This window comes from Lygodium microphyllum, chromosome 26 (genome assembly GCF_053477565.2).
Source record: "Lygodium microphyllum isolate KBCC chromosome 26, Lygodium_microphyllum_v1.1.10, whole genome shotgun sequence".
NCBI classification, from domain to species: Eukaryota; Viridiplantae; Streptophyta; class Polypodiopsida; order Schizaeales; family Lygodiaceae; genus Lygodium; species Lygodium microphyllum.
In genome coordinates, this window is record NC_141160.1 from 110378908 (window position 1) to 110401355 (window position 22448).

Here is a 22448-nt window from a genome sequence, read left to right on the forward strand (position 1 = left end):
GTTGGTCACATGATGAAGTTGTCATAAAATACGTGTAGAAAGTGTATGATAATCTGTCTCTTCTTCTCAAGTTGCATTGCATTCAACCATACATTCTAATCACCTAATTCAGCTCCAAATGACTAAGATGCAGAGATAATCTTACTTGGACTAAAATCAAAAGATGATAGAGTCTCACTCCCAATCCCCATGTCAATTAATCTAGGTGCACATTTGGGCATACTGACACAATGTATTTCCTTCAACTACCAATCGTTTGGAATACACAAGTTTCAAGTGAGAAGATCTCTTGTGCGCAAAGTTCCACAATCAATGGAGTGATATCACTACCTGAAACAGAGCCTCTATCACAAAAGACAAAGAATGATACCAACTTATTTGCCTTCTTTGTCTACTTATAATACCAATTGTTTTTGACTCATAATACCAACTGTTTTGGGAACTAAGTGGCATCGGGGCCCTACTTGGTAGTTTGAGAGAGAGAGATTGAACTGTCACAATAGCAGTAAGAGGCCTCAGACACCCCATCAATGCCTGACAGATTCCACGCTCCTCAATACCAAATAACTCACGTGAAGCTCAATGCATGCTTCTAATATGCCAAAGTAGTAGCTTAACATAGATCTGCAGTTAACTGGACCAAAAACCAAATCAGAGGTGGTGGATTAATAAGAGTATATGGTGAAGATGGTTATTCAGACACCTAAGTTACAACTCTTTTATGAATGATCGCAAAAAAATGATTTCATCTGATTGAATCTTTTGACAGATCATTTCTAATCTGCGGCATTTAAGAGAAGTCACTCCCGGTTTCATGCATTGAAGTTTAAAGGAATGAAATTGTAAAGCTTTTTCTTTGCAACCCACAAATCTTTAAACAGCTTGCCTAAATTCCCTTTTCGACTTAGACATGGAAAAAAATCAGGGGTTTCCAACAATATATAGCCAAGCTACTAGAATGGGCATATTGATACAATTCATTCCTCATTTGCACTGGAAGGTTGCTTTGAAGAAAGACTGATGATACATGCAACCACGACTGCAAATAAAGGCAATATTAATACAGTATAGCCAATAGCAAATACACAAATCATCTTAAGAATTACATCCCTAGACCAAATCAAGGTTTAGAGAAAAGATTTGGGTATGTATAGTATGGGTCATCATCTAATGATGGAAGTCTCTGAAATTGCAGAGGAGAAATCTGCTTTTCGGTGCTGTCAAAAACAGTTTTAGGCCCCTGATCATTTACATTCTTGAAGTCCTTACTCTCAGGATTGGCACTATAATTATAACTCCCACTTTCAGAAAACCAGTCTGCGCTTTTCATGTGCGCTTGCCTAAATACTGCAGACTCCTTCCTATAAGCATCATCCTCAAAAGTGTCAAAAATTGAACTTTTTGCTGTGTCTGAATCACCTATCTGTGTAGATCCCTCGCTCTCTTCAATGGGTTTGTACTGTTGTCCTGTCCAATCATAACTCTCGGGTGTTAAATGCAGACTATGCTTTGGGGTGCTAGTTTGTGGAGGTTGGTCATCAACTGCAGTACTCTTGTCCAAACCAGACTTTTTCTGTTCATCCAATTCACCCCAGTTGTACTCCTGCTGTGTCCAGTCATAGCCTTCAGGATCTAGGAGAATAGTATGCTTTTTGACATCACTTTCTGGCTTAGAGTAGCCGAGATTCATATCAGAAGGCCTCAGTTGATTGACAACGCCTGAAATGACCTGATTCAACGAGTTATTATCACTGCTATTTGAGGATTTTGAAGACAATCTAGACCTGGCAAGCTCAGCAGCTGCCCTTGCAGCTTGAGCTGCCTTCTCTGCAGATTCTGCAGCTGTCTCTGCAGCTTCAATAATGTCCTGCAAATTCATGCTACCTTCACTCTTGGTTCTGGAAAGGGTCCTCTGCAGTAGTGTCTCCTCCAACAATCCTGATGACTGTGCAATAGCACTCTCCCTTGGAGGAGAATAAAAACGAGCTGGTGTAGCTACAGTATCTTTGTCGATTGGAAGAGATGAATCCTTCACATGGTTGTTCAGCATGGTAAAATTTACATGACCCATTGGAGGCAAGCGTGATTCAACTTCTTTGGATGGAGTGACTGGAAATGGAAGAGTCTTATCCATGGAATTCTCTTCAGGAAAATAGGCTGGCTTTTCAGGACTTAAAAAGTGAGTTGATCCATCCTGTCAGCAAGCAAATAAATTGCCTCATGGATGTGCGATGGTATCCAGACGTGCATTTAAAAAGGAGCAGTAGCAGGTACGGTATAACTACCAGCAAGTCTTCCGGCATCTTTGTGAGCTCCGACTCTGCACTTGCAGCATCCCACTCCACACTATGCTCCTCTGCAATTTCTTTCATAGCATTGACCTTTGCCTCTACGCTTGGAGCACGAGCAGAAAGCTTCTCAATTATCTGCATTCAAAAAAGCCAAAAAAGAAAGGAGCCTGAAAATTATGGTTAAAGCTATCTAAATGACTGGGGAGATAAGATACTCACATTTCGATTTACTTTACAACCCGGACGTAACTCTGCTGCAGCTGCAGAGAACTCCTGTCCATACTTGATAGTAAACATATTTTGAACTTGCAACAGCTCTGTCAAATCAGAAGACCGGGGTGCAGCAAACATCAGGCTTGCCACTGCTTCTTGCAAGTCAAGCGGGCATTCCCTGATCAGTGGTCAGCAAGTAGCACATTTATGAGGCAACTCCCTTTACTCTCCTAGGTAGAAGGGCAAGAAAACAGCTTCCTTCACTCCCTTTACACAAAGGTCTTTGTAATTAGCATGACAAACGACAAAAAATATGCTCACAACAGATTTTAAATTCAACGATGACAGTAGGTGACAAAATGTTTCACGTTGAAAGAAACCACTTTATTATCATAAACAGATATGTACCAAGAAGCAGGTGAGCATCAAAATTAAGTAGGTTAGGCAATGCTAAACGCTTGAGTGCATTAAGGACTTTGATTGCTTTCAGGTGGTTCATGTCTGTATCACACTCAGCGCCTTGGGCATATCGATGGGCCACATACAAGAACCCTGAATAACATCTCCATTTTTGGGACATCCAGACTGACAAGTGCCTCTACTCTGTTGGTATCCTCACATGACTACTACAAATTAGAGCAGATTGATTAATCTCATCTAGATCTGATCTTGATGTAGTGTGTTCCTTCAAAGGATCCCTTACATTGCGAATCTTATATATTGAAGATTTCATTAAAACACACATGCTCGTCATGATACTCTTTCGTTTTGTTTACCCTCGCCATTTCTCTTCCTGTTCACTTCAATCCTTTGACCCTACAATGCAACATAGCCACTAGCTGAACCGATGAGTAAAATTCAGCAGGCTGGAATTCCATTCCTCAGTCTATAAACAGTACTGCTGCCCTGCAATTTCCTCCCCTGCCAAAGAATTGAAAACCAATGTGACTTCTATACGCAGCAGCAGACTGCATGAAGCAGGAAAAACCAGAAACCACATAGAGGGCAGGATGCATTCTTAACAATGTTATGCTTATCATGTTCCTCCTTTGATCCATGGGCAATTTTTACCTTTTAGTTGGAGAAGGGTTTTTCCCACATGTAAACACCCAGTTTTGGTGTGGTGCTATAGTACTTTAGAGATTGTACTTTCATTCACTCACTCTCACATTAATAGATGTGGCATTCCAACACTCCTCTCTTGATGTTCACCATTCATTGCGAGTGTGTATGTGTGCGTGTGCAGCTGAGCATTGACCTAATAGTGGTATCAAAGTCATAACTTCTCCGCCACCACTCAGCTCTTGAGCTGCCACCACCATAGACACCATTAAGCTTTGAGCTCAGCCACTTTCTTCCTCACCTGCAGCCTGCTACTGCTCTACACAGAACAGCAATCTGTTCATTGCAGTCCCGCTACACGACTGTCAAAGTGAAGCAATGAGGAAGCGAATGACCGTGACAAAGAGTGAACAAACATAGAGGAGAGAGAGAGAGACAGTGAAACACAGAAAATCTGCAGTGAAGAATGCTGTATAAGGATGCAGAATTATGCACTGGTGCAAAGAAAATATCTGCGTATGTCTCCATCTCAAGGACCTCGATCTCCGTCAGCCCCGAGTGGAATCTCCGTCAACAGCAGGCTGAAATCTATCAGATACAAGTGTGGAACAATGTGCTGGAGAGCTGCTATATATAGCAGAAAAGAAATGCCAAATAATGACCAGGTCGGCTGCATTAAATGCAGCCGACTGATGCAGAACTGTCTGACCTGTACCTGTCCAACTGCAGACTGCCACGTGGCATCTGACCTGGTAGTGATGACGTGGCTGCTGACATGGCATCTGCGTGTCTGCTGCTCTGACCTCAACCTGCTCCGCACATTGTAATACTCTCGAATGGCTGCCTGGCTGGAAAATACATATGTACACAGCCTAACTGAGGAAAATGCCTATCCAGGGGATGACAATCTCTAACACCCCCTCTCATATCCTGGACAAGACATAAGGTTGAGGGATCTGGCATGTCTTTGAAGAAGAGCCTGGGGAAGCGCCTTCCTAAACAAATCTGCAAGATTGTCCTCCATCTTGCAATACTCCACATCTATGGTCTCATCCAAAAGCTTCTCCCTTATGAAGTGGTACTGGATCTCTATGTGCTTTGTCCGGGCATGGAAAACAGGATTCCGTTCCAAGGCAATGCAACTCTCACTGTTGCACCGCAGAAAAGTAGGACGAGTCTAAGGGTAGCCAAGCTCCTCCAACCACCACCGAAGCCACACAGCCTCCTGGTAGAAGACGCAGCCCAATACTCTGCATTAGTCAAAGATAGGGCTACCATGGGCTGCTTCTTGCTACTCCAAGAGATAGCACCAGCACCCAAGGTAAAACAATAACCTGTAGTAGACCGTCTGTGATCCACATCGCCAGCCCATCTGAATCACTTCAACCTGCAAGAACAAGATCAAAAGCACCTGTACTTGTTGGATAATGAATCCCTAAGTCGGAGGTTCTCCTCACATACCATAATATCCTTTGAGCAGCCTGCCAATGCACATGCTGAGACGCACTCATGAATCCAACCAAGAGACCTATAGCAAAACATAGATCAACCCGTGTGTTGAGAAGCCAAATCAATGAGCTGATCAGCTGACAATAGCGAGTAGCATCCGACGTCATCCTATTGTAGTCATCTACGATCAACATGAAGTATGAGCTCCCCTTCAAGGACTCGTTCGTCATAGGGCCACAAAGATCCATAGATACAAGTTCCATAGGTGAAGTAGACCGCCTCGAAGCTTTGTTGGGAATCGCATCCCTATGCTGCATCCCACGAATGCAGGAGATGCATGGCTGTTGGCTCACCACTATGTCCGGCAAATCTCCAAAAAGCAGTCCGCGCGACGCCTTCCGAAGATACTCATAGTTCAGGTGGCCAAACCAAGCATGCCACAGCTCGGACTGTGCCTGAGAGGTAAGAAGAACAAAGGTAAGAGCAGAAGAAGACTTCAATTTGTAGATGCTATTGTCCTCATACCCTGAAGAGAGAACCTTCCTTGATCGTTGATCAAGGACTCGAACAGCATCACTGTCAAACTCCACCAAGAGACCAAGAGAACAAATCGTATGTACCGAAAGCAAATGATACCCTAAATCTGACACATGCAACACCTAGGAAGTGTAGGTACCACCACATCCATCTGGAATCAGCTGCATCTCACCCTGTGCAACAATAGACACAGAAGAGTTGTCTCCTATGAGAATTTACCCACGCAAGGGTCACAAATGAACAATACCAACTGTCAAAGGAGTCATGTGCCGTGAGGCACCACTGTCCACAATCCACTCTCGAGCCTGAAGAGTTGTCATCGCAACATCAGAAGTCTTCGGTGAAGAGTCCTCAATGACCGCTAAGTGTAGAAAAGCAACTGATGAGGATACAGCCACTGCTTCAAAATCCTTCTTGTCCTTCTTGGTGTCATTCTTGTTCTTGTCGGGGCAGTCCTTTTTCCAATGGACGGTCTTACCACAAATATGGCATGTTGATTCTCTCTCTTTGTCCTTCTTGGGTTTATTGTCCTCCTTCTTTTGGTCCTTCCCCTTCTTCTGAGAGGCTTGACCAGTCAATGCCTCCAATTTGAAAGCATTTTGTCCCTTCAACTGTTCCTCTTGGTCTAAGACCATAGGAACTAACTCTTCCCAACGAAAAGTCGACTCTCGCCCTGAAGCAATAAGAGCAGAATAAAAGGCACCGAATTGTGACAGCAACTGGGACAATAAGGTGATCGCCATGTCTTCGGAGGAAATGGGTTTCCCCGCATTTTGAACTTGCATCTGAAGTTGTCAAAGCTTGTTGATGTATTCCCGAAGCGAAGAAGACATTCACAAACAGGATCCCCATCTGCACCTCCAAAGAAACCCTCTTCATAAGGGTCATCCGGTTATACATCTGGTCAAGCTCCAGCCATATCTCCCGAGCCACCGCCAAGTGCTCTATATGGGCTATCACGACTATTGTACAAGACAGAAAAAGAAAAAAACGAATCCTGGAATTCAGCTTGTCCCGATGAGACTGGGCCTTGGTCAACTCCGCACGAGCATTTGAAGAGAGTTTGGACTCATCTCTCACCGAGGGCCGATCGATCTCCTCCGTCACAAGCTCTGCGAAATCGTAAGACTCCAGTATGACCAACATCATCACGCACCGGATGCGATGTCGCCATCGAGCTTTTGATCTGATGGAAGAGCCGATGTCCATGATTGCCTAGAGTTCCACATCAATCTCTATAGACATCTTTACTTGCAATGCTTGCACAAATGCAAAAGAAACCACCTTTGACTGTGAGAATGCAACCTGCTAAGGCTCTTTTCTCCGCTTCCCGCACCTTCTTCAGCCGCCGGAGACGATGAAAAGGTAAAATCTGCACTTGAAGACCAAAAAAGCAGCCTTCTTCCTTCTCTAAAAGTGGAAAAACAGCAGCAGCTTCAACAAATCTTCTCTTTTCTCGCACATCCACACTCACCTCAGCCTTGTTCTGATGCACAACCCACTTGTTCGCACTTGAAAGCTGAAAACGAAGCCTTGTGTCGCGCTGAAAACTCCTCTTCAAATAGGTCCAGTCCTTCAATGCTCTAATACCATGTCAAAGTGAAGCAATGCGGAAGTGAATGACCGTGACAAAGAGTGAACAGAGAGAGAAAGATACAGTGAAACACAGAAAATCTACAGTGAAGAATGTTGTATAAGGATGTAGAATTATACACGGGTGCAGAGAAAATATCTGCCTATGTCTCCACCTCGAGGACCTCGATCTCCGTTAGCCCCGCGTGCAATCTTTGTCACCAACAGGCTGAAATCTGTCAAATACAAGTGTGGAACAATGTGCTGGAGAGCTGCTATATATAGCAGAAAAGAAATGCCAAATAATGACCAGGTCGGCTGCATTAAATGCAGCCGACTGATGCAGAACTGTCTGACTGCAAACTGCCATGTGGCATCTGACCTGGCAACGATGATGTGGCTGCTGACATGGCATCTGCGTGTCTGCTGCTCTGACCTCAACCTGCTCCGCACACTGTAACACTCGAGTGGCTGCCTGGCTGGAAAATACATATGTACACAGCCTAACTGAGGAAAATGCATGTCCAAGGGATGACAATCTCTAACGACTTAACAGCCTGACCTACACATCTAATGCAGTCCATCTCATGATAGCTACCTGCATGCTTCAACACAGTTAAGAGTACGTGGGCTTGCTTGGGGCCATTGACCAAGTCCGCTACCTCAACCTCCCAGCCAATGGCAAAACCTTTGCCTCATACGATGTCAACTCCCAAGTGCACGATCTGCACTTGACACGCCAAGACAGCATCATTATCATGCTCCACAAACAGTCCATCAGTACCCATTTTTCATGTCTACCACACGCATCACGACACCTAACAATCCTGATGCCTATTTGTACAAGCAGTACAAGAAAGAGCATATGATAGAAGGTGATTCAATCGATGCATACGTCAGTCGGGTAAAGTAACTTTGAGACCATCTTGCTGACATTGATAAGATTATCCCAAGTGCATCTCGTTTCTACTATCTTGGCTGGTCTACTTGAGACATATTAGAGTTTTTCCACTACACTTCACTTGCTTGCCAAAGGGAATGCCAATGTATACTCATTTGAATAACTAATTTCATTGCTATTGCAGGAGGAACGGTCACATGCCAGTCACTCCGACATGACTATAATCAAGCATTTGCAGCCAGCCACAAAAACAAGTAAAAATCATGGCAGCCACCTCACTAGGGCAAAGGTTGCTAGTAAAAAGAGGAAGTAGTGGAGTACAACAGTTGCTGAAAATTCAGCAAATGTGAGGGATACAAAAGCACGTTTGGTTACTTTGGACATGAAATAGTCGTATGCCTTTGTTGTGCATCATTCGTATGATCCTTCATCACATGCTCAACGTTTATCATGGCTGAAAAATAAAAACACATGGTATTTTGAAAGCGGTGCCTTGAAGCACATGACCATCACCTCCATTCGTGACTTGTTTGTGTCATATGCAAATGTACAAAGGGGGAGATCCATCATCATGCTTCAAAAGGTCTTGTATACGCCAAGCATAAAGCAAAATTTGCTTTCAAGTTTAACCATTGCATGTGCTAGTCTTATGGTTCAATTTCATATGGATCAATGCAAAGTCTAGGACTGCAGATTGTAGTGATCGGGAAACATTCATCTATGATTCTTCTCTCCTCTCTTCATCCTCTCTGTTGTTCTTCACACCCTTGACAAGGACATTGCAATTCATGGATCTTCTATCCTACTACCAAGTGCCTGTCGATATCCCTTCATGCTACATTTTGGGGCAAATCATGCCACCCAACTATCCACACTTCCCCCGTCGGCTGGCGACCATCTCCTCCTACTAGCAATTGCTCCTTGCTGCCATGTGAGCAATTTCTAGGCTGTAGCCTATCTTCGTCCACATTTTGTTGTTCAGCTCAGTTCCGACATCCTCTCCACACCAATAGGCAATCTACGCCCCTACATGCTGCATTTTACAGTTGGAAGGCCCTCTCCTCTTATGTTTTGCCCTGAGATAGGCCACCCTAATGATTCTCTCACTGTGGAGCTCATGGTTGCTGGTCATCATCTTCTCCTTACTACAATGGCATTCAAGGATTGCGTTCCACCCCCTCTATGTCAGAAGTGGTGCAACAATGGAAGCGTAAACAACATGCTGAAATAAACTGCTGAAATACAAGACAAGAGAAAGAATAAACACAAATACAGATGAGAACTCAGATGCATGCCCGGGAAACGGAATCCATATCGAACACAAGACAACAGCATACAACAGTGAGTCAGTGGCTGTGTGGGCACCCTGGCACCGGCTCCTCTCTCCTCAGAAGAATCCACAAATGATGGCTGAAGTACATAAGAGGAGGAGGAGCCCCAGCAATATGTAGGCATAAAATGGGGGGAGCATTAAATGCAGTCGGCCAGCATTTAATGCTGATCGGCTAGTATTAAATGCTCCCTAGCCCTAAAAAAGGCACCAAAAAATGCCAGAAAAAATATTGCCACAGCCCTTGCAGCACAGACTCACCCTGAGCTGACTAATCTGCTAACACCCTCTCACAGATCAGGGGTGAGCTGATACAATACAATAGTACAATGATGGGGAATCATAAACTATACAACATAGAACCACCAAAAGAAACATGGATATCCAAGCAGTGAGTGGCCAGCCCACCACCAAGGTCCAAGATGCCTTGGAGAGTATCTGACGTCGATGTCGATCATAACAGCACCACCTGAAAATAGAGAAGAATTATAGCAGCTCTCTGTGTTATGTCACCTATGTCACTCAGGACATACAAGACCAATCTACCAAACATATCTCTGAACATGTGACCACGGAATCCCCGCCTTTGGCCAAAACCGCCAAAGTGTCCCCTCATGTGAGCTCCAGACGAAAGCCTCCAGGACTCTCTGTCAAGTAACCAACCCATCATGAACCTGGATGTCAATCCTAGCTCCAGGATTTGTACCTACAAGACTTCGGTTGATGCGTCAAGGAAGTCCCTCTCTGGATCCTGTGCATCTGTATAGATATATAGATGAGGCACGACGGCCCCACCTCACCACCCTCTCACACTCCGTCTCTGGCACTGGAGAGTCGTGAGGGATGTCTGCATCATTACCACTAGAAAGCAGCTGAGGAAGGGGCTACTAAGCCCTTCCCACGATCCGAAGAAGAGGATCCCTTCCGCGCCTTGGTCTTTGCCTTGGCTGGAGGATCGGAATCGAAATCTGAGGCAGATGATGACTCGTCGGAGGAGTCTGCATCCCGCTTCGTCTTCTACTCCTTTTTCTTCTTGGAAGTCGCTAACTCTTTGCATTCCTTCCTTAAATGACCTTTCTTGCCACAATGATAACACTGGGCCTTCGACTTCTTCATCTTTGAACCCCTTTCTGAAGTTGCAAGAGCCTCACCTAAATCTCCATAATGTGACGGAAGCCTCCCCTGTAGTCGCAAAGTAGCCACATGCTCAAGTAGCATGGAGGACATGTAAAGAAAACTGACAGGAGTCGTAGATGTCTGCGCCCGTAAAGCATTCGCCACTCCATCAAACTCTCGAGGAAGCTTGTAGAGTACCATACCAACAAGAAGTGCCTTTGATAGGGCAGACTACATAGTACAAAGCTGGTCCTGGAGTTGGGAAACACGAAGTAGGAAGGATTGAATCGTATCTTTGGATTCAAACTTCAGTTACTGGAGCTGACCATATAGAGTAACGGCCCTCATGGTGGAAGGAGCCCCGTACATCAACTATAACTTCGACCATACGTCTGAAGCTGTCGTACAGGAGGTGACCGCCGGTAAGACTTCTTTGGAGATACATCAAAGTAATGCTAAATAAACACGGGCATCATCCGAATCCCATGTAAGCACTGCCTCCTCATGGTTGTCTTCATCAAAATCAGATGGAACTGGAGAAGGCTGTCGAGGACGTGCCACAGCTCCGTTAACCACGTACCATAACCGCTTTTGAATAAACCAAGCCTTCATCACCGCACTCCATGTGTAATAATCAGGTCCATTGAGCTTGTCATCAGTGGATGTGCATGGAGGAGCCATCTGGAGAGGACTCAGAAAAGAAGTAGAGAAAAGAAGGGATTGGGAGAGAAAACACAAGCACAGACTGCAAAAACCAAGAGTTCACATGCAATATAACCCAAAAATCTGATCAAAATAAGCCACAATCTGCTGCACAAAGTTAAAAAATCAGTCAAAAACTGTCAAAAATAGTAAAAACGGCCCAATGATGAAAGCGCCCAGCAGGAGGAGATGCAGAAATACCAAAACGCAGGCTGAAATGAAGGCGCAGGCTGTACGGATACTGACTGCAGCAAAAAACGCACGCAAAACTAGTCGCCTGATTGGAGCAGCAGCTGCCTGATCAGCAAGAGGGAAAACAGTCCTCAAATCAGCAATAAAACACAGCAAAAACACAAAACCTGAAAACTGATATCATGTCAGAAGTGGTGCAGCAATGGAAGCATAAACAACATGTTGAAATAAATTGCTGAAATACAAGACAAGAGAAAGAATAAACACAAATACAGATGAGAACTCAGATGTATTCCCGGGAAACGGAATCCATATCGAACACGAGACAGCAGCATACAACAGTGAGTCACTGGCTATGTGGGCACCCTGGGCACTGGCTCCTCTCTCCTCAAAAGAATCCACAAATGATGGCTGAAGTACATAAGAGGAGGAGGAGCCCCAACAATATATCGGCATAAAATGGGGGGAGCATTAAATGCAGTCGGCCAGCACTTAATGCTGGTCGGCAAGCATTAAATGCTTCCTAGCCCTAAAAAAGGCACCAAAAAATGCCAAAAAAAATACTGCCACAGCCCCTGCAGCACAAACTCACCCTGAGCTAACTAATCTGCCAACACTCTACAGCTATCCTTCACCATTCAAAATTTACCTTCAATACTGTACTACTCAGAGAACTATGTTTTGCTCCCTTCATCATGCAAGTTCCCTATAGATGCTATCGCATGCTCACCGAAGACAATGCAGTCATCTTTGAGCTTTTGCTCCATTGTATTAGTTTGATTTATTCATAATGATTTAGTGTTTATCATTCATCACCTTCTCTTCTTCTAAGTTTCTGAGTTTTTCATTCTCTCAGTGTTTGTCGTGCACTCTATGTTTCTCCCCGCAAACCCTACATGTGGTATGAGTGCATACTATCCCGTCACTTTTCTTGGCATCCTTATTACAACACCTTGTACAATGGTCTATATCAACTTGATTTATACGAGGGGGAAGCATCATTCGATGTATTACATTTTGATGCCACTATTATGGACGACGCCAAGTTGTGGCATGCTCATTTTGGTCATCTTAATAATGACAACTTACTTTGCTTGAGACGCCAAAATATGGTGCTTCATCTTCCTCCACTGAAAGCACCTACTCATAATGTATGTGAGAGCTATATACTTGCAAAATGCACCATGTCTCGTTTTTCAAAAGTGGATCTGTGTGTTAATAAAAAAATTACACCTTGTGCATAGTGATTTTTATGGACCCATGTACATCACCGCTACTGAGAGATACTTGTATTTTGTTACCTTCATTGATGGCATGACCCATCATTGTTGGGTATATGCATTGAAGCACAAATTGGAGGTGTTTGTATGCTTTGAAATCTTCTTAGCCTTGGCTCACAATGGCTATCATTGCAAGCTAATTACTCTCTGTGCTAATCAAGAGGGAGGGATACATGCTACATGAGTTTAATACTTTTTTGGCTGAGAAGGGCATTGAAAGTCAATATACTATGCCTTATCTCAACAAAAAGATGTGGCTAAAAGAAAAAAATCGAGCTCTTATGGAGATGACATGTTGTATGCTTTCACAAAATAAGCTTGCCCCAAAATTTTGGCTTCTTGATATTATTTGTGCAATGTATGTGTTGAGTTGAAGCACTACCAAAGCATTGAATGACTGTAGGCCTTATGATGCTTAGTGTGGCTGTGAACTAGTGGTAAATCATATATGTGTCTTTGCCTATTTCGCAAATGCCTTGGTACAACATCCAAAAAGACATAAGCTTCAAGATAAAGCTATTAAGTGTATTTTCATTGGCTCTAGTGCAAAAGACAAAGGGTATTGCTTGTACCAGCCCTTTGCAAAAAAAATCTTTCTCTGTAGAGATGTGATATTTACTAATAGTGCAAGTTAGCCCTTTTTTTACTATAAAAATCAGCCACCTATGGATCCAATGGATAAGTTTGAGAGCTTATTACCTCTATTTCAGCAAGGTACAACCATACTGAAATTGGTTAGCTACAACTACCTATTGAAGCGGTACAGCAGTAAAACCAGCTACTTTTGCACAAAAATCAACAACCTCGTATTCAGCCCATTGATCAAGACAATGCTACTCGTCATGAAAGGGCTGTCATTCGAGAGGTTAAGGATGTTCCTAAATGGTTCTTACATACTTTGCAAGACAAGAAGTAGCCTACTCCTGTTCTTGGCAAAACTCGGCAACTATTAGACATGCTCAAGGTCATTTTGTTGCATGAGAAATTTTATGTCACTCAACCTCTTGGCTTTGTTCAAAAAGGGTCAAAGGACAAGGTGTGTCGGTTGCATAAGGCCTTGTATCATCTGGAACAAGCACCTACGGTATGGTGCGAGAAAATACATGCTTACTTGATTACACACATTGAGAGCATGCTATATATCTGCAAGAACAGGGATGATCTCTTGATTCTCATTCGTTATCTAGATAATATACTATTGACAAGCCCCATAAGATGCATATTGCAGCCTTAAAGACTGAATTGCAATATGTATTTGATGTTATAGATCTTGGCCAATTACACTATATATTGGCATTCAATTCACTGCAATTGAGGGGGGCATTGTTTTGCAATAGTCTAAATACATTGGGTAGCTCCTTGAGTGTTTTCAAATGCAAGACTGCAAGCTATCTCTACTCCACACCACAAGTTTACACTTCAGGATGTAGGAAATTTGTTTGATGCTTCTCTCTATCAACAAGTTGTTGGATGTCTATTGTACTTGTGTAATATAGACGGCCAAATATTCAGTTTGTGGCTTCTCAATTGGCATGTTTCATGCACAACCTTAGCATTAAGCATTGGATGACTAAAACCCTTTTTGATTTATCTCAGTGTGGAACAACCACCACCCACTCCTATCGATATTGAGACTCAAAGCACCATGGAAGTTGCAAAAAATCCAATGTTTCATGCTTGCACTACAAACATGGAGGTGCATTATCATCATGTCAAACAGAGCCTCCATGCAAGGGAAATTGACCTAATTTATATCCCTACACAAGACAATTTAGTAGATGTACTTACTAACAATCTTTTGAGAGAAGTTTTAAGCCTTCTGCAAGGCTCTAGGCTTACTACCATTTGGGGATTGATCTACCATTCCCTGTTTATGTTCACATCATTCACTCTAAGGGGTTTTGTTACACTTACCTGTTCCTCCATTGTATTGGTGTGAAAACTCTCTTATATGTGGTCACTTTTTACCTTCTAGCTAGAGAGGGGGTTTTTCCCAAGAGTGAACACCCAACTTGGGTGTGGTACTAAAGTACCTTGGGATTCTACTTTCATTCACTCATTCTCACAATAGCGGATGTGAGAATCCAGCACTCTCTGTTCACTGCTCATCCTGAGAGAGTGTGCACGCGGGCACATGCAGCTGAGCATTGACCTAACAAAGTAGTATTTTTGCCTCCAACCAACTCCACACAACCCAAACAGTAGTAAATCAGTAGGTTGCAGAGAAACGAGCATAAGGAGACCATTAAATAGCAATAAGAACAGCAGATGTACAGCAAGACATGTCTTATGAGCAGCATGGCTACAAGGAAAACAGCTTGCTCAAAAGAGAAACCAGAAACATCAAGGATCAAGCTGGAAAGGGAAACACATGACTTGACAATGTCAGCAGCAGCAAAACACAGCCACAAACACCAGTCCTCTCTCTGACTCTGTTTTCATTGCAGGTAGCGTGAAAATAGCAAACTTAGCTGCACCATGAATGGGTAGGAGCACCTGATAAGCTACCAGCAGCCACAGACTCCTACCAAGTGGCAGCAGCACCACAAAGAAGAAAATGCAATAGCCTGAGGTAGATCAATCTGCTCTTGCCAGTAGACACAATGCAGTGTCTATGATATAACATGAAAATATTAAACAAAGACCATGAACTGGAAGTGTTTAGAAGTATGTCACCTGACAGTTTGTGCAAGCTCTGTCTCATGTCCAAAACATGAAAGCATATTCCAAGCATATGAAGACTGCTATGAAAGGCTATGAAAATGTAATGCATATTTTATAAACAGCCTACCAAGAACGAAACATTGCAAAGGAAGTTAAAAAGCACAAGTGAGCATTGTTTGGTATAGACAATGCCACAATCAATTGGCCCCTTCATACATATCAAAAGAGCTATGGATGAAATTTCTGCAAAGACAGCCCATCTTTATGCCCACAACAAAAAACGAAACCCACAATTTGCTCCCAGACTGTGAAGGAAGCATTTTCGAAACATTCTTGTCTGATACATGCACAGGATCCAGCAGCAATATGCTACAAATAAAGGCACTAGTCACTATCAAGCAGCAATAAGTTAGGTTGCAGATTGCAAGTCCTGAGTCATACTAACCCATTCATCAATACTCAGGTTTGACCATCTATCGAAGAGCCCGTAGCTTTCCAGGGTTAGACCAACAACCACTATGGATTCCCTCCTAATGACTGAAATTTCTCTTATTTCTCAGCCCACATCTGAGTTTTGGCCTACTTTAAGATAAGCCCAGATTAATTGCTACAATCCCACTGTTTCAAGTTGAAAATGCTAAGTCTTTGCACGGAAGAGACTCCCTCGGGGATCCTTCAATGTTTGATGGCTAGGTCCTAGTTGCTTACTTACTGCATCCAGATAACTTGGCCTTCATTTGCCAATAAGACGGTAACACTTGATGTCTTCTGAGTAAAACTTCAAATCTTGCCACACAAACAAAATAGGTTATAGTGTCAGTTGCATACATGTTTGGGCAGACACACCATGTTTTACATGGCTATAATCACTCTATACCCCTGCATAAAACTTCAACATTTGACAGATAGCATGAGATTAACATGAAAGAAATATGCACTATGGAACCTTTGCCAACTCCTGAAAATTAATATTTAAGGCAAGTATGCATTAAGGATAAAAACGATAATTATTACTCATCTGAAATTATGTTAGCCAGTAATTGACATTGCAAAATCATCATTAGCATACATCTGTGCCTCAATGATTGGCATTCGAACTATTATGAGCTCGCAATATAGTTCCAAAATATCGTAAGCTTCCATGATGTTCTGTTCCCGCATTATGTGCTCCACCTGCACATCCACAACATTGTAAACAATATCCATAAGAACCATGTGTGCAATGATTTTATGTGAAGAAGCTGCAAAGCAAGAGTCAAGCCGCCTTCTACCCCTTTATCCATGCTCACTTTTTCAAAGCACACTTTGTCATGTAGTATTCTAAATCTGGTGAGAAACCTCAAAACAGATGAGAACTTGGAAAGCCAAAGTGGAAAAAATAAAGAGAGAGATACAAAGCCTGTTGTACTCGAACAAGAATATAAACAAGGAGAAGCCTTCATATTAGACTTTCACAAGAGTAATGAGCTGCTCAGTTATAATAGTCAAGCAATTATCAACAATAATGTAACATAACAAAACAAGGGCAATATTTCAGAGCTGGAGCCATACTGTAACCTAACAAGAACTAAAGCCATCTTGGAATCCATAGTTCAGGTAGCCTCAATCAAGGTTGGCGCTATCCACAATAATTTAGGCCGATGCCTCTTAAATACAAGAAAATTTTCAAATTTTGGATATATGAGAGGTGGCACTCCAATAGACTTCCTCTTAAAAGATGTTGAATATGTTGTTGAGCCTGCCAAGAATTGCTAAGAGTCCCTACACCTGAGGCTCTAGTAGGCAAATCCTGAGGGGACTCCATCATTGGCTGGACCAAAGTGGTCCCATGGCATAATGTGTACCTACACAAGCATGCCTCGACTCTACACACCTAACCCTTTTGACCAGCCTATATATGGTCTCCATAGAAGTAGGGTCAGCTTTACGCACCTAGCCCTTTTGACCAGCCTATATATGTGTCAGAAGTGGAGCAGCGGTGGAAGCATAAACATGTGCTGAAATAAACTGCTGAAACACGAGACAAAAAGAAAAGAAAGAAAGAACACGATACAAATGAGAACTCAGATGTATGCACGGGAAATGGAATCCATATATCTGAACACGAGACAGTCGCATACAACAGTGAGTCACTGGCTGCGTGGGCACTGGCATTGGCACTGGCTCCTCTCTCCACAGAGTCTGCAGATGGTGAAGGTGATGCTGACTGAGGAGGAGCCACTGAGTATAAATAGGCTGAAAAGTGGGGAGCAATAAATGCTGGTCGGCCGACTGGTGCATAAAATGCTCTACTGGCATAACATGCCACACCAAAAAAAAAAAACCTAAAATACCAAATAAAAATGCCCAACCCAAATCAAGCTCAGACTCACACATGAGCTGACAAATACTCTGCTAACACCCTCTCTCAGAGCATGGGTGATCTGATACAATACAATAGTACAATGAAAAGGGATCAGAAACTATACAACATAGAACCACCAAGTAGAACCATGGATACCCAAGCAGTGGGTGGTCAAGCCACCACCAAGGTGCCTCGGAGAAAACCTGATGTCGATGTCGATCATACCAAACACCTGAAAATAGAGATCATAGCATGTCTCTGTGTCCTTCATCAATGTCTCGCAGTAGCATCCAAGACCATCCTGTCAAAAATGCCCCTGAACATAGGTGACCATGGATTCCCCACCTTTGGCCAAACCGCCAAAGTGTCCCCTCATGGGAGCTCCAGACGAAAGCCTCCCGCTCTCTGTTAGATAACCAGCTCATCATGAACCTGGATGTCAATCCCAGCTCCATGATTTGATTCCGCCAGACTGAAGTCGATGCGTCAGGGACGTCCCTCTCTGGAACCTGTGCACCTGTATAAAAGTATAGATGAGGCGCAGCTGCCCCATCTGAACACCCGCTCAAACTCCCTCTCTGGCACAAGAGAGTCGTGAGGGATGACATCATCACCACCACTAGAAAGCAGCCGAGGAAGGGGCCACCAAGCCCTTCCCGCGATCCGAAGAAGAGAATCCCTTCCGCGCCTTGGACTTCACCTTGGTCGGAGGATCTGAGTCGAAGTCGGATGAAGGAGAGAACTCATCGGTAGAGTCAACATCCCGCTTCGTCTTCTGCTCCTCCTTCTTGGAAGCCGCTAACGTCTTGCACGCCTTCCGTAAATGTCCCTTCTTGCCACAGTGGTAACACTGGGCCTTCGACTTCTTTTGCCCGTCACCCCTCTCTGAAGCTACATAAGCCTCGCCTCCATAATGTGCCGGAAGCCGCCCCTAAAATCTCAAGGATGTCTCATGCTCAAGAACCATCGAGGTCATATGTGTAAAACTGACAAGAGTCGATGATGTCTGTGCCCGCAAAGCATTGGCCACCCTATCAAACTCCGAGGGGAGCTTGTAGAGGACCGTCCCGACGAGATGCGCCTTGGGAAGAGCAGATTGCATGTGCCGAAGCTAGTCCTGTACCTACGTAACACGAAGAAGAAAAGACTGAATAGTATCTTTCGGCTCAAACTTCATCTGTTGGAGCTGGCCATAAAGTGTGACTGCCCACATGGTGGAAGGTGCCTCGTACATCTGTTGCAACTTCTGCCATACTTCAGGAGATGTCCTACAGGAGGTAACCGCCGGTAAGACCGCTTTAGAAATACACCGAAGCAACGCCGAGTAAGCACGGGCATCGTCCAAGTCCCATGTGAGCACCGCTTCCTCATGGTTGTCCTCATCAAAGTCTTCAGGAAGAGGAAAAGGACGGAGAGGTCAAGGAAAAGCTCCACAGACGATGTACCATAACCGCTTCTACACAAACTTTAGCTTTCATGACAGCACTTCATGTGAGATAATCAGGTCCATGTAACTTATCATCAGTGGAAGTGCACGGAGGAGCCATATGGAGAGGATAAGAAGAGAGGTAGAGAAGAGATCCTTGGGAAGAGCAGATTGCATGTGCCGAAGCTAGTCCTGTACCTACGTAACACGAAGAAGAAAAGACTGAATAGTATCTTTCGGCTCAAACTTCATCTGTTGGAGCTGGCCATAAAGTGTGACTGCCCACATGGTGGAAGGTGCCTCGTACATCTGTTGCAACTTCTGCCATACTTCAGAAGATGTCCTACAGGAGGTAACCGCCGGTAAGACCGCTTTAGAAATACACCGAAGCAACGCCGAGTAAGCACGGGCATCGTCCAAGTCCCATGTGAGCACCGCTTCCTCATGGTTGTCCTCATCAAAGTCTTCAGGAAGAGGAAAAGGACGGAGAGGTCAAGGAAAAGCTCCACAGACGATGTACCATAACCGCTTCTACACAAACTTTAGCTTTCATGACAGCACTTCATGTGAGATAATCAGGTCCATGTAACTTATCATCAGTGGAAGTGCACGGAGGAGCCATATGGAGAGGATAAGAAGAGAGGTAGAGAAGAGATGGAATTTAGAGAGGAAACACAACCAAAACACAAGCACAGACTGCAGAAAATGAGAGTTCACATGTAATATAACCCAAAGTCTGATCAACAGAAGACAAAATCTGTTGCAGAAAGTCAAAAACTGCCAAAAACAGCAAAAACGGCCTGAATTAACAGTCACCCAACCATGAAAAATGCTGAATCAACAAAAACGCAGGCTGTAAACTACAGGAAAACAGGTAGAAAACTGTCACCAGCAGCTGCTGATAGAAAACGCAGGCAGCAAAGGGTGCAGAGGCAGCAGGCGATGACAAAACTGCAAAAAACGCAGGCTGAAACAGCCCCAAAACAGGCCGCCTGGCTGCTACAGCAGTCACCTGATCAGCAAGGGTACAAAACAGTCCTGAAAGCAGCAAGAAAACACAACAGGAGCACAGATCCTGAAATCTGATACCATGTCAGAAGTGGAGCAGCAGTGGAAGCATAAACATGTGCTGAAATAAACTGCTGAAACACGAGACAAAAAGAAAAGAAAGAAAGAACACGATACAGATGAGAACTCAGATGTGTGCACGGGAAATGGAATCCATATATCTGAACACGAGACAGTCGCATACAACAGTGAGTCACTGGCTACGTGGGCACTGGCACTGGCACTGGCTCCTCTCTCCAGAGAGTCTGCAGATGGTGAAGGTGATGCTGACTGAGGAGGAGCCACTGAGTATAAATAGGCTGAAAAGTGGGGACCAATAAATGCTGGTCGGCTGGTGCATAAAATGCTCTACTGGCATAAAATGCCACACCAGAAAAAAATACCTAAAATACCAAATAAAAATGCCCAGCCCAGATCAAGCTCAGACTCACACATGAGCTGACAAATACTCTGCTAACAATATGATATCCATAGAACCATGGTTGTCACGTCTGATTAGTACAGTCCGATGCTAGTACAGTACTAATCGAACTAATAAATCTTGGACCTACGTCCGATGTTATGTCCGATGAAAGAAAAAATACATATAATATTAAGTCTATGCTTAATGTTTGGACTTACAAATTAAAACATAAACTTAGAGATTCAAGTCAAAAGTGCAAAAGAGAGTTGAAACAAGACTCGAGAGTGTACTATGTAGCATGAATAATGAAACCAACAACTTTATTATGAGCTAGATGTGCAATCTCATACAAAAAGTACACAAAAATGGATTGAGATAAAAGCCATCATCCATGGCTCAATCCGAATCAAGATACATGATTACTTTAGGTGCTCATATCACTCTCAGCATCGAAGGTGGAAGCATCCTCGTTACCCCTTGAGGAGCCATTACCCTCCTCAACAAAATCACCCTCACTAATGACATTGCCCTCGTCATCATACTCGGGCTCTCTAAGCTCTAGGTGAGCGGCAGTGATAGGTATGTCCTCTTGGGCCGAACTAGGAGTACTTCTCGAGCCACTCCGACGCCTCGTGTAGCATCTAAGGGCCCCACAAGCATCACAGGCAGCCGATGTGAATGCCGAAGTGGAAGTTCCATTGCTGCCAGCACGAGGGCGAATAACAACACGGACACGCCATGCACGAGTGCGAGAGACTCGCCGATCTATCTCCTCGAGCTCCAAGTAAAGCTCCCTAAAGATTTGCTTGTCCTCCAAGTCTCTCTCACGAGTCACACTTTTAAGTGTACTAGCGGAGAGCTTGAGTGAATCCACATTTATCTATACATTTAAAGAATGAAAAACTTAGATTAAAGAAATGAAACTTCTTTAAATATATTTCATAATCTATGAATAAAGTTACAAACTAAAAAGTATAAAAATTAGATATACAATATCTGTCTTGCCATAGACATCTCATGCATATTGCGTAGCACGCGTAAATTGAAGCGACGATAAATTAGTCGCTCCAATTGTTGTGTGCTAAGCTTGTTACGAATTTTGGTGTACACGAGAGAATAGGAGGACCAATTCCTCTCACATCCACCCGACAAACAATCCTAAACCATGTAAAGAAAAAGTAAGTTTAACTAGAATTAAATGAAAAAAGAGAATAGATTTTCAAACCTGTCTAAGAATGCATAAGGCCACTCTTTGGAGGTGAGGCACTTAATAGCCAAATGACTTCCACAAAAAAGGGGCTTCACCAACGATTCCCACTTCCAACAAATGGTAGATGTGAAAGCAGTGGCCCTTTGATCGCTATGATTAATGAGCTCTTGGAAGAAGGCACCATAATGCTCTTTCGCCAAAGCGGAAAAAAGGTATCACGATTAGCAAGGACATTGGCATCCATAAAGAGAGAGGGTTTTTTTTAAGGCACGATGCAAGAGTGCCACAAACCCATATATGGATCGTTTCATCCACTCCCATATTTTCTTTGTCAAAAAGAAAATGTCATCTCTTTTAGAGGTGGTATCCAAGATATCACTACAGTAGGTGTAATATGATAAAGATTTAGAGAGAGATTTAGAGGTGAATTTTGAAAAGAAAGTGTGAGACAATATGAAATATAGATTCTAAAACTAAAAAAAAATATGAATCTTTTTTTTTTAATATCATAAAAAAAGAACCTCCCCATCCAAGATGGTCGATGATTATATCTCCTCCATCGCATCTGCCATAAGATGATAGAGGAAACCAATAGTAGCCCCCTCCATGTCCGTCATGCAAAGCACCTTGTAGATGGGAGTGACGGCAATGATAATGCCCCTCACATCCATCCAAAATTCCTTCTTTA

The 22448-nt window shown here is 43.5% G+C and overlaps 1 protein-coding gene across 1 annotated transcript in view; it reads right to left on the reverse strand.

Annotated features, from left to right (window-relative positions):
- Positions 1 to 789: 789 nt before the first annotated feature.
- Positions 790 to 22448, reverse strand: part of LOC148013675 (uncharacterized) — a 31713-nt gene continuing 10054 nt past the window's right edge. The window contains exons 3-6 of the mRNA XM_087668525.1: positions 16379 to 16482; positions 2511 to 2682; positions 2286 to 2426; positions 790 to 2194 (exon numbers count right to left, since the gene is read on the reverse strand). Of these exons, the coding sequence (XP_087524651.1) occupies positions 1121 to 2194; positions 2286 to 2426; positions 2511 to 2682; positions 16379 to 16482 (1491 nt within the window). The 3' untranslated portion in view covers positions 790 to 1120. The remainder of the gene's footprint in view (positions 2195 to 2285; positions 2427 to 2510; positions 2683 to 16378; positions 16483 to 22448) is intronic.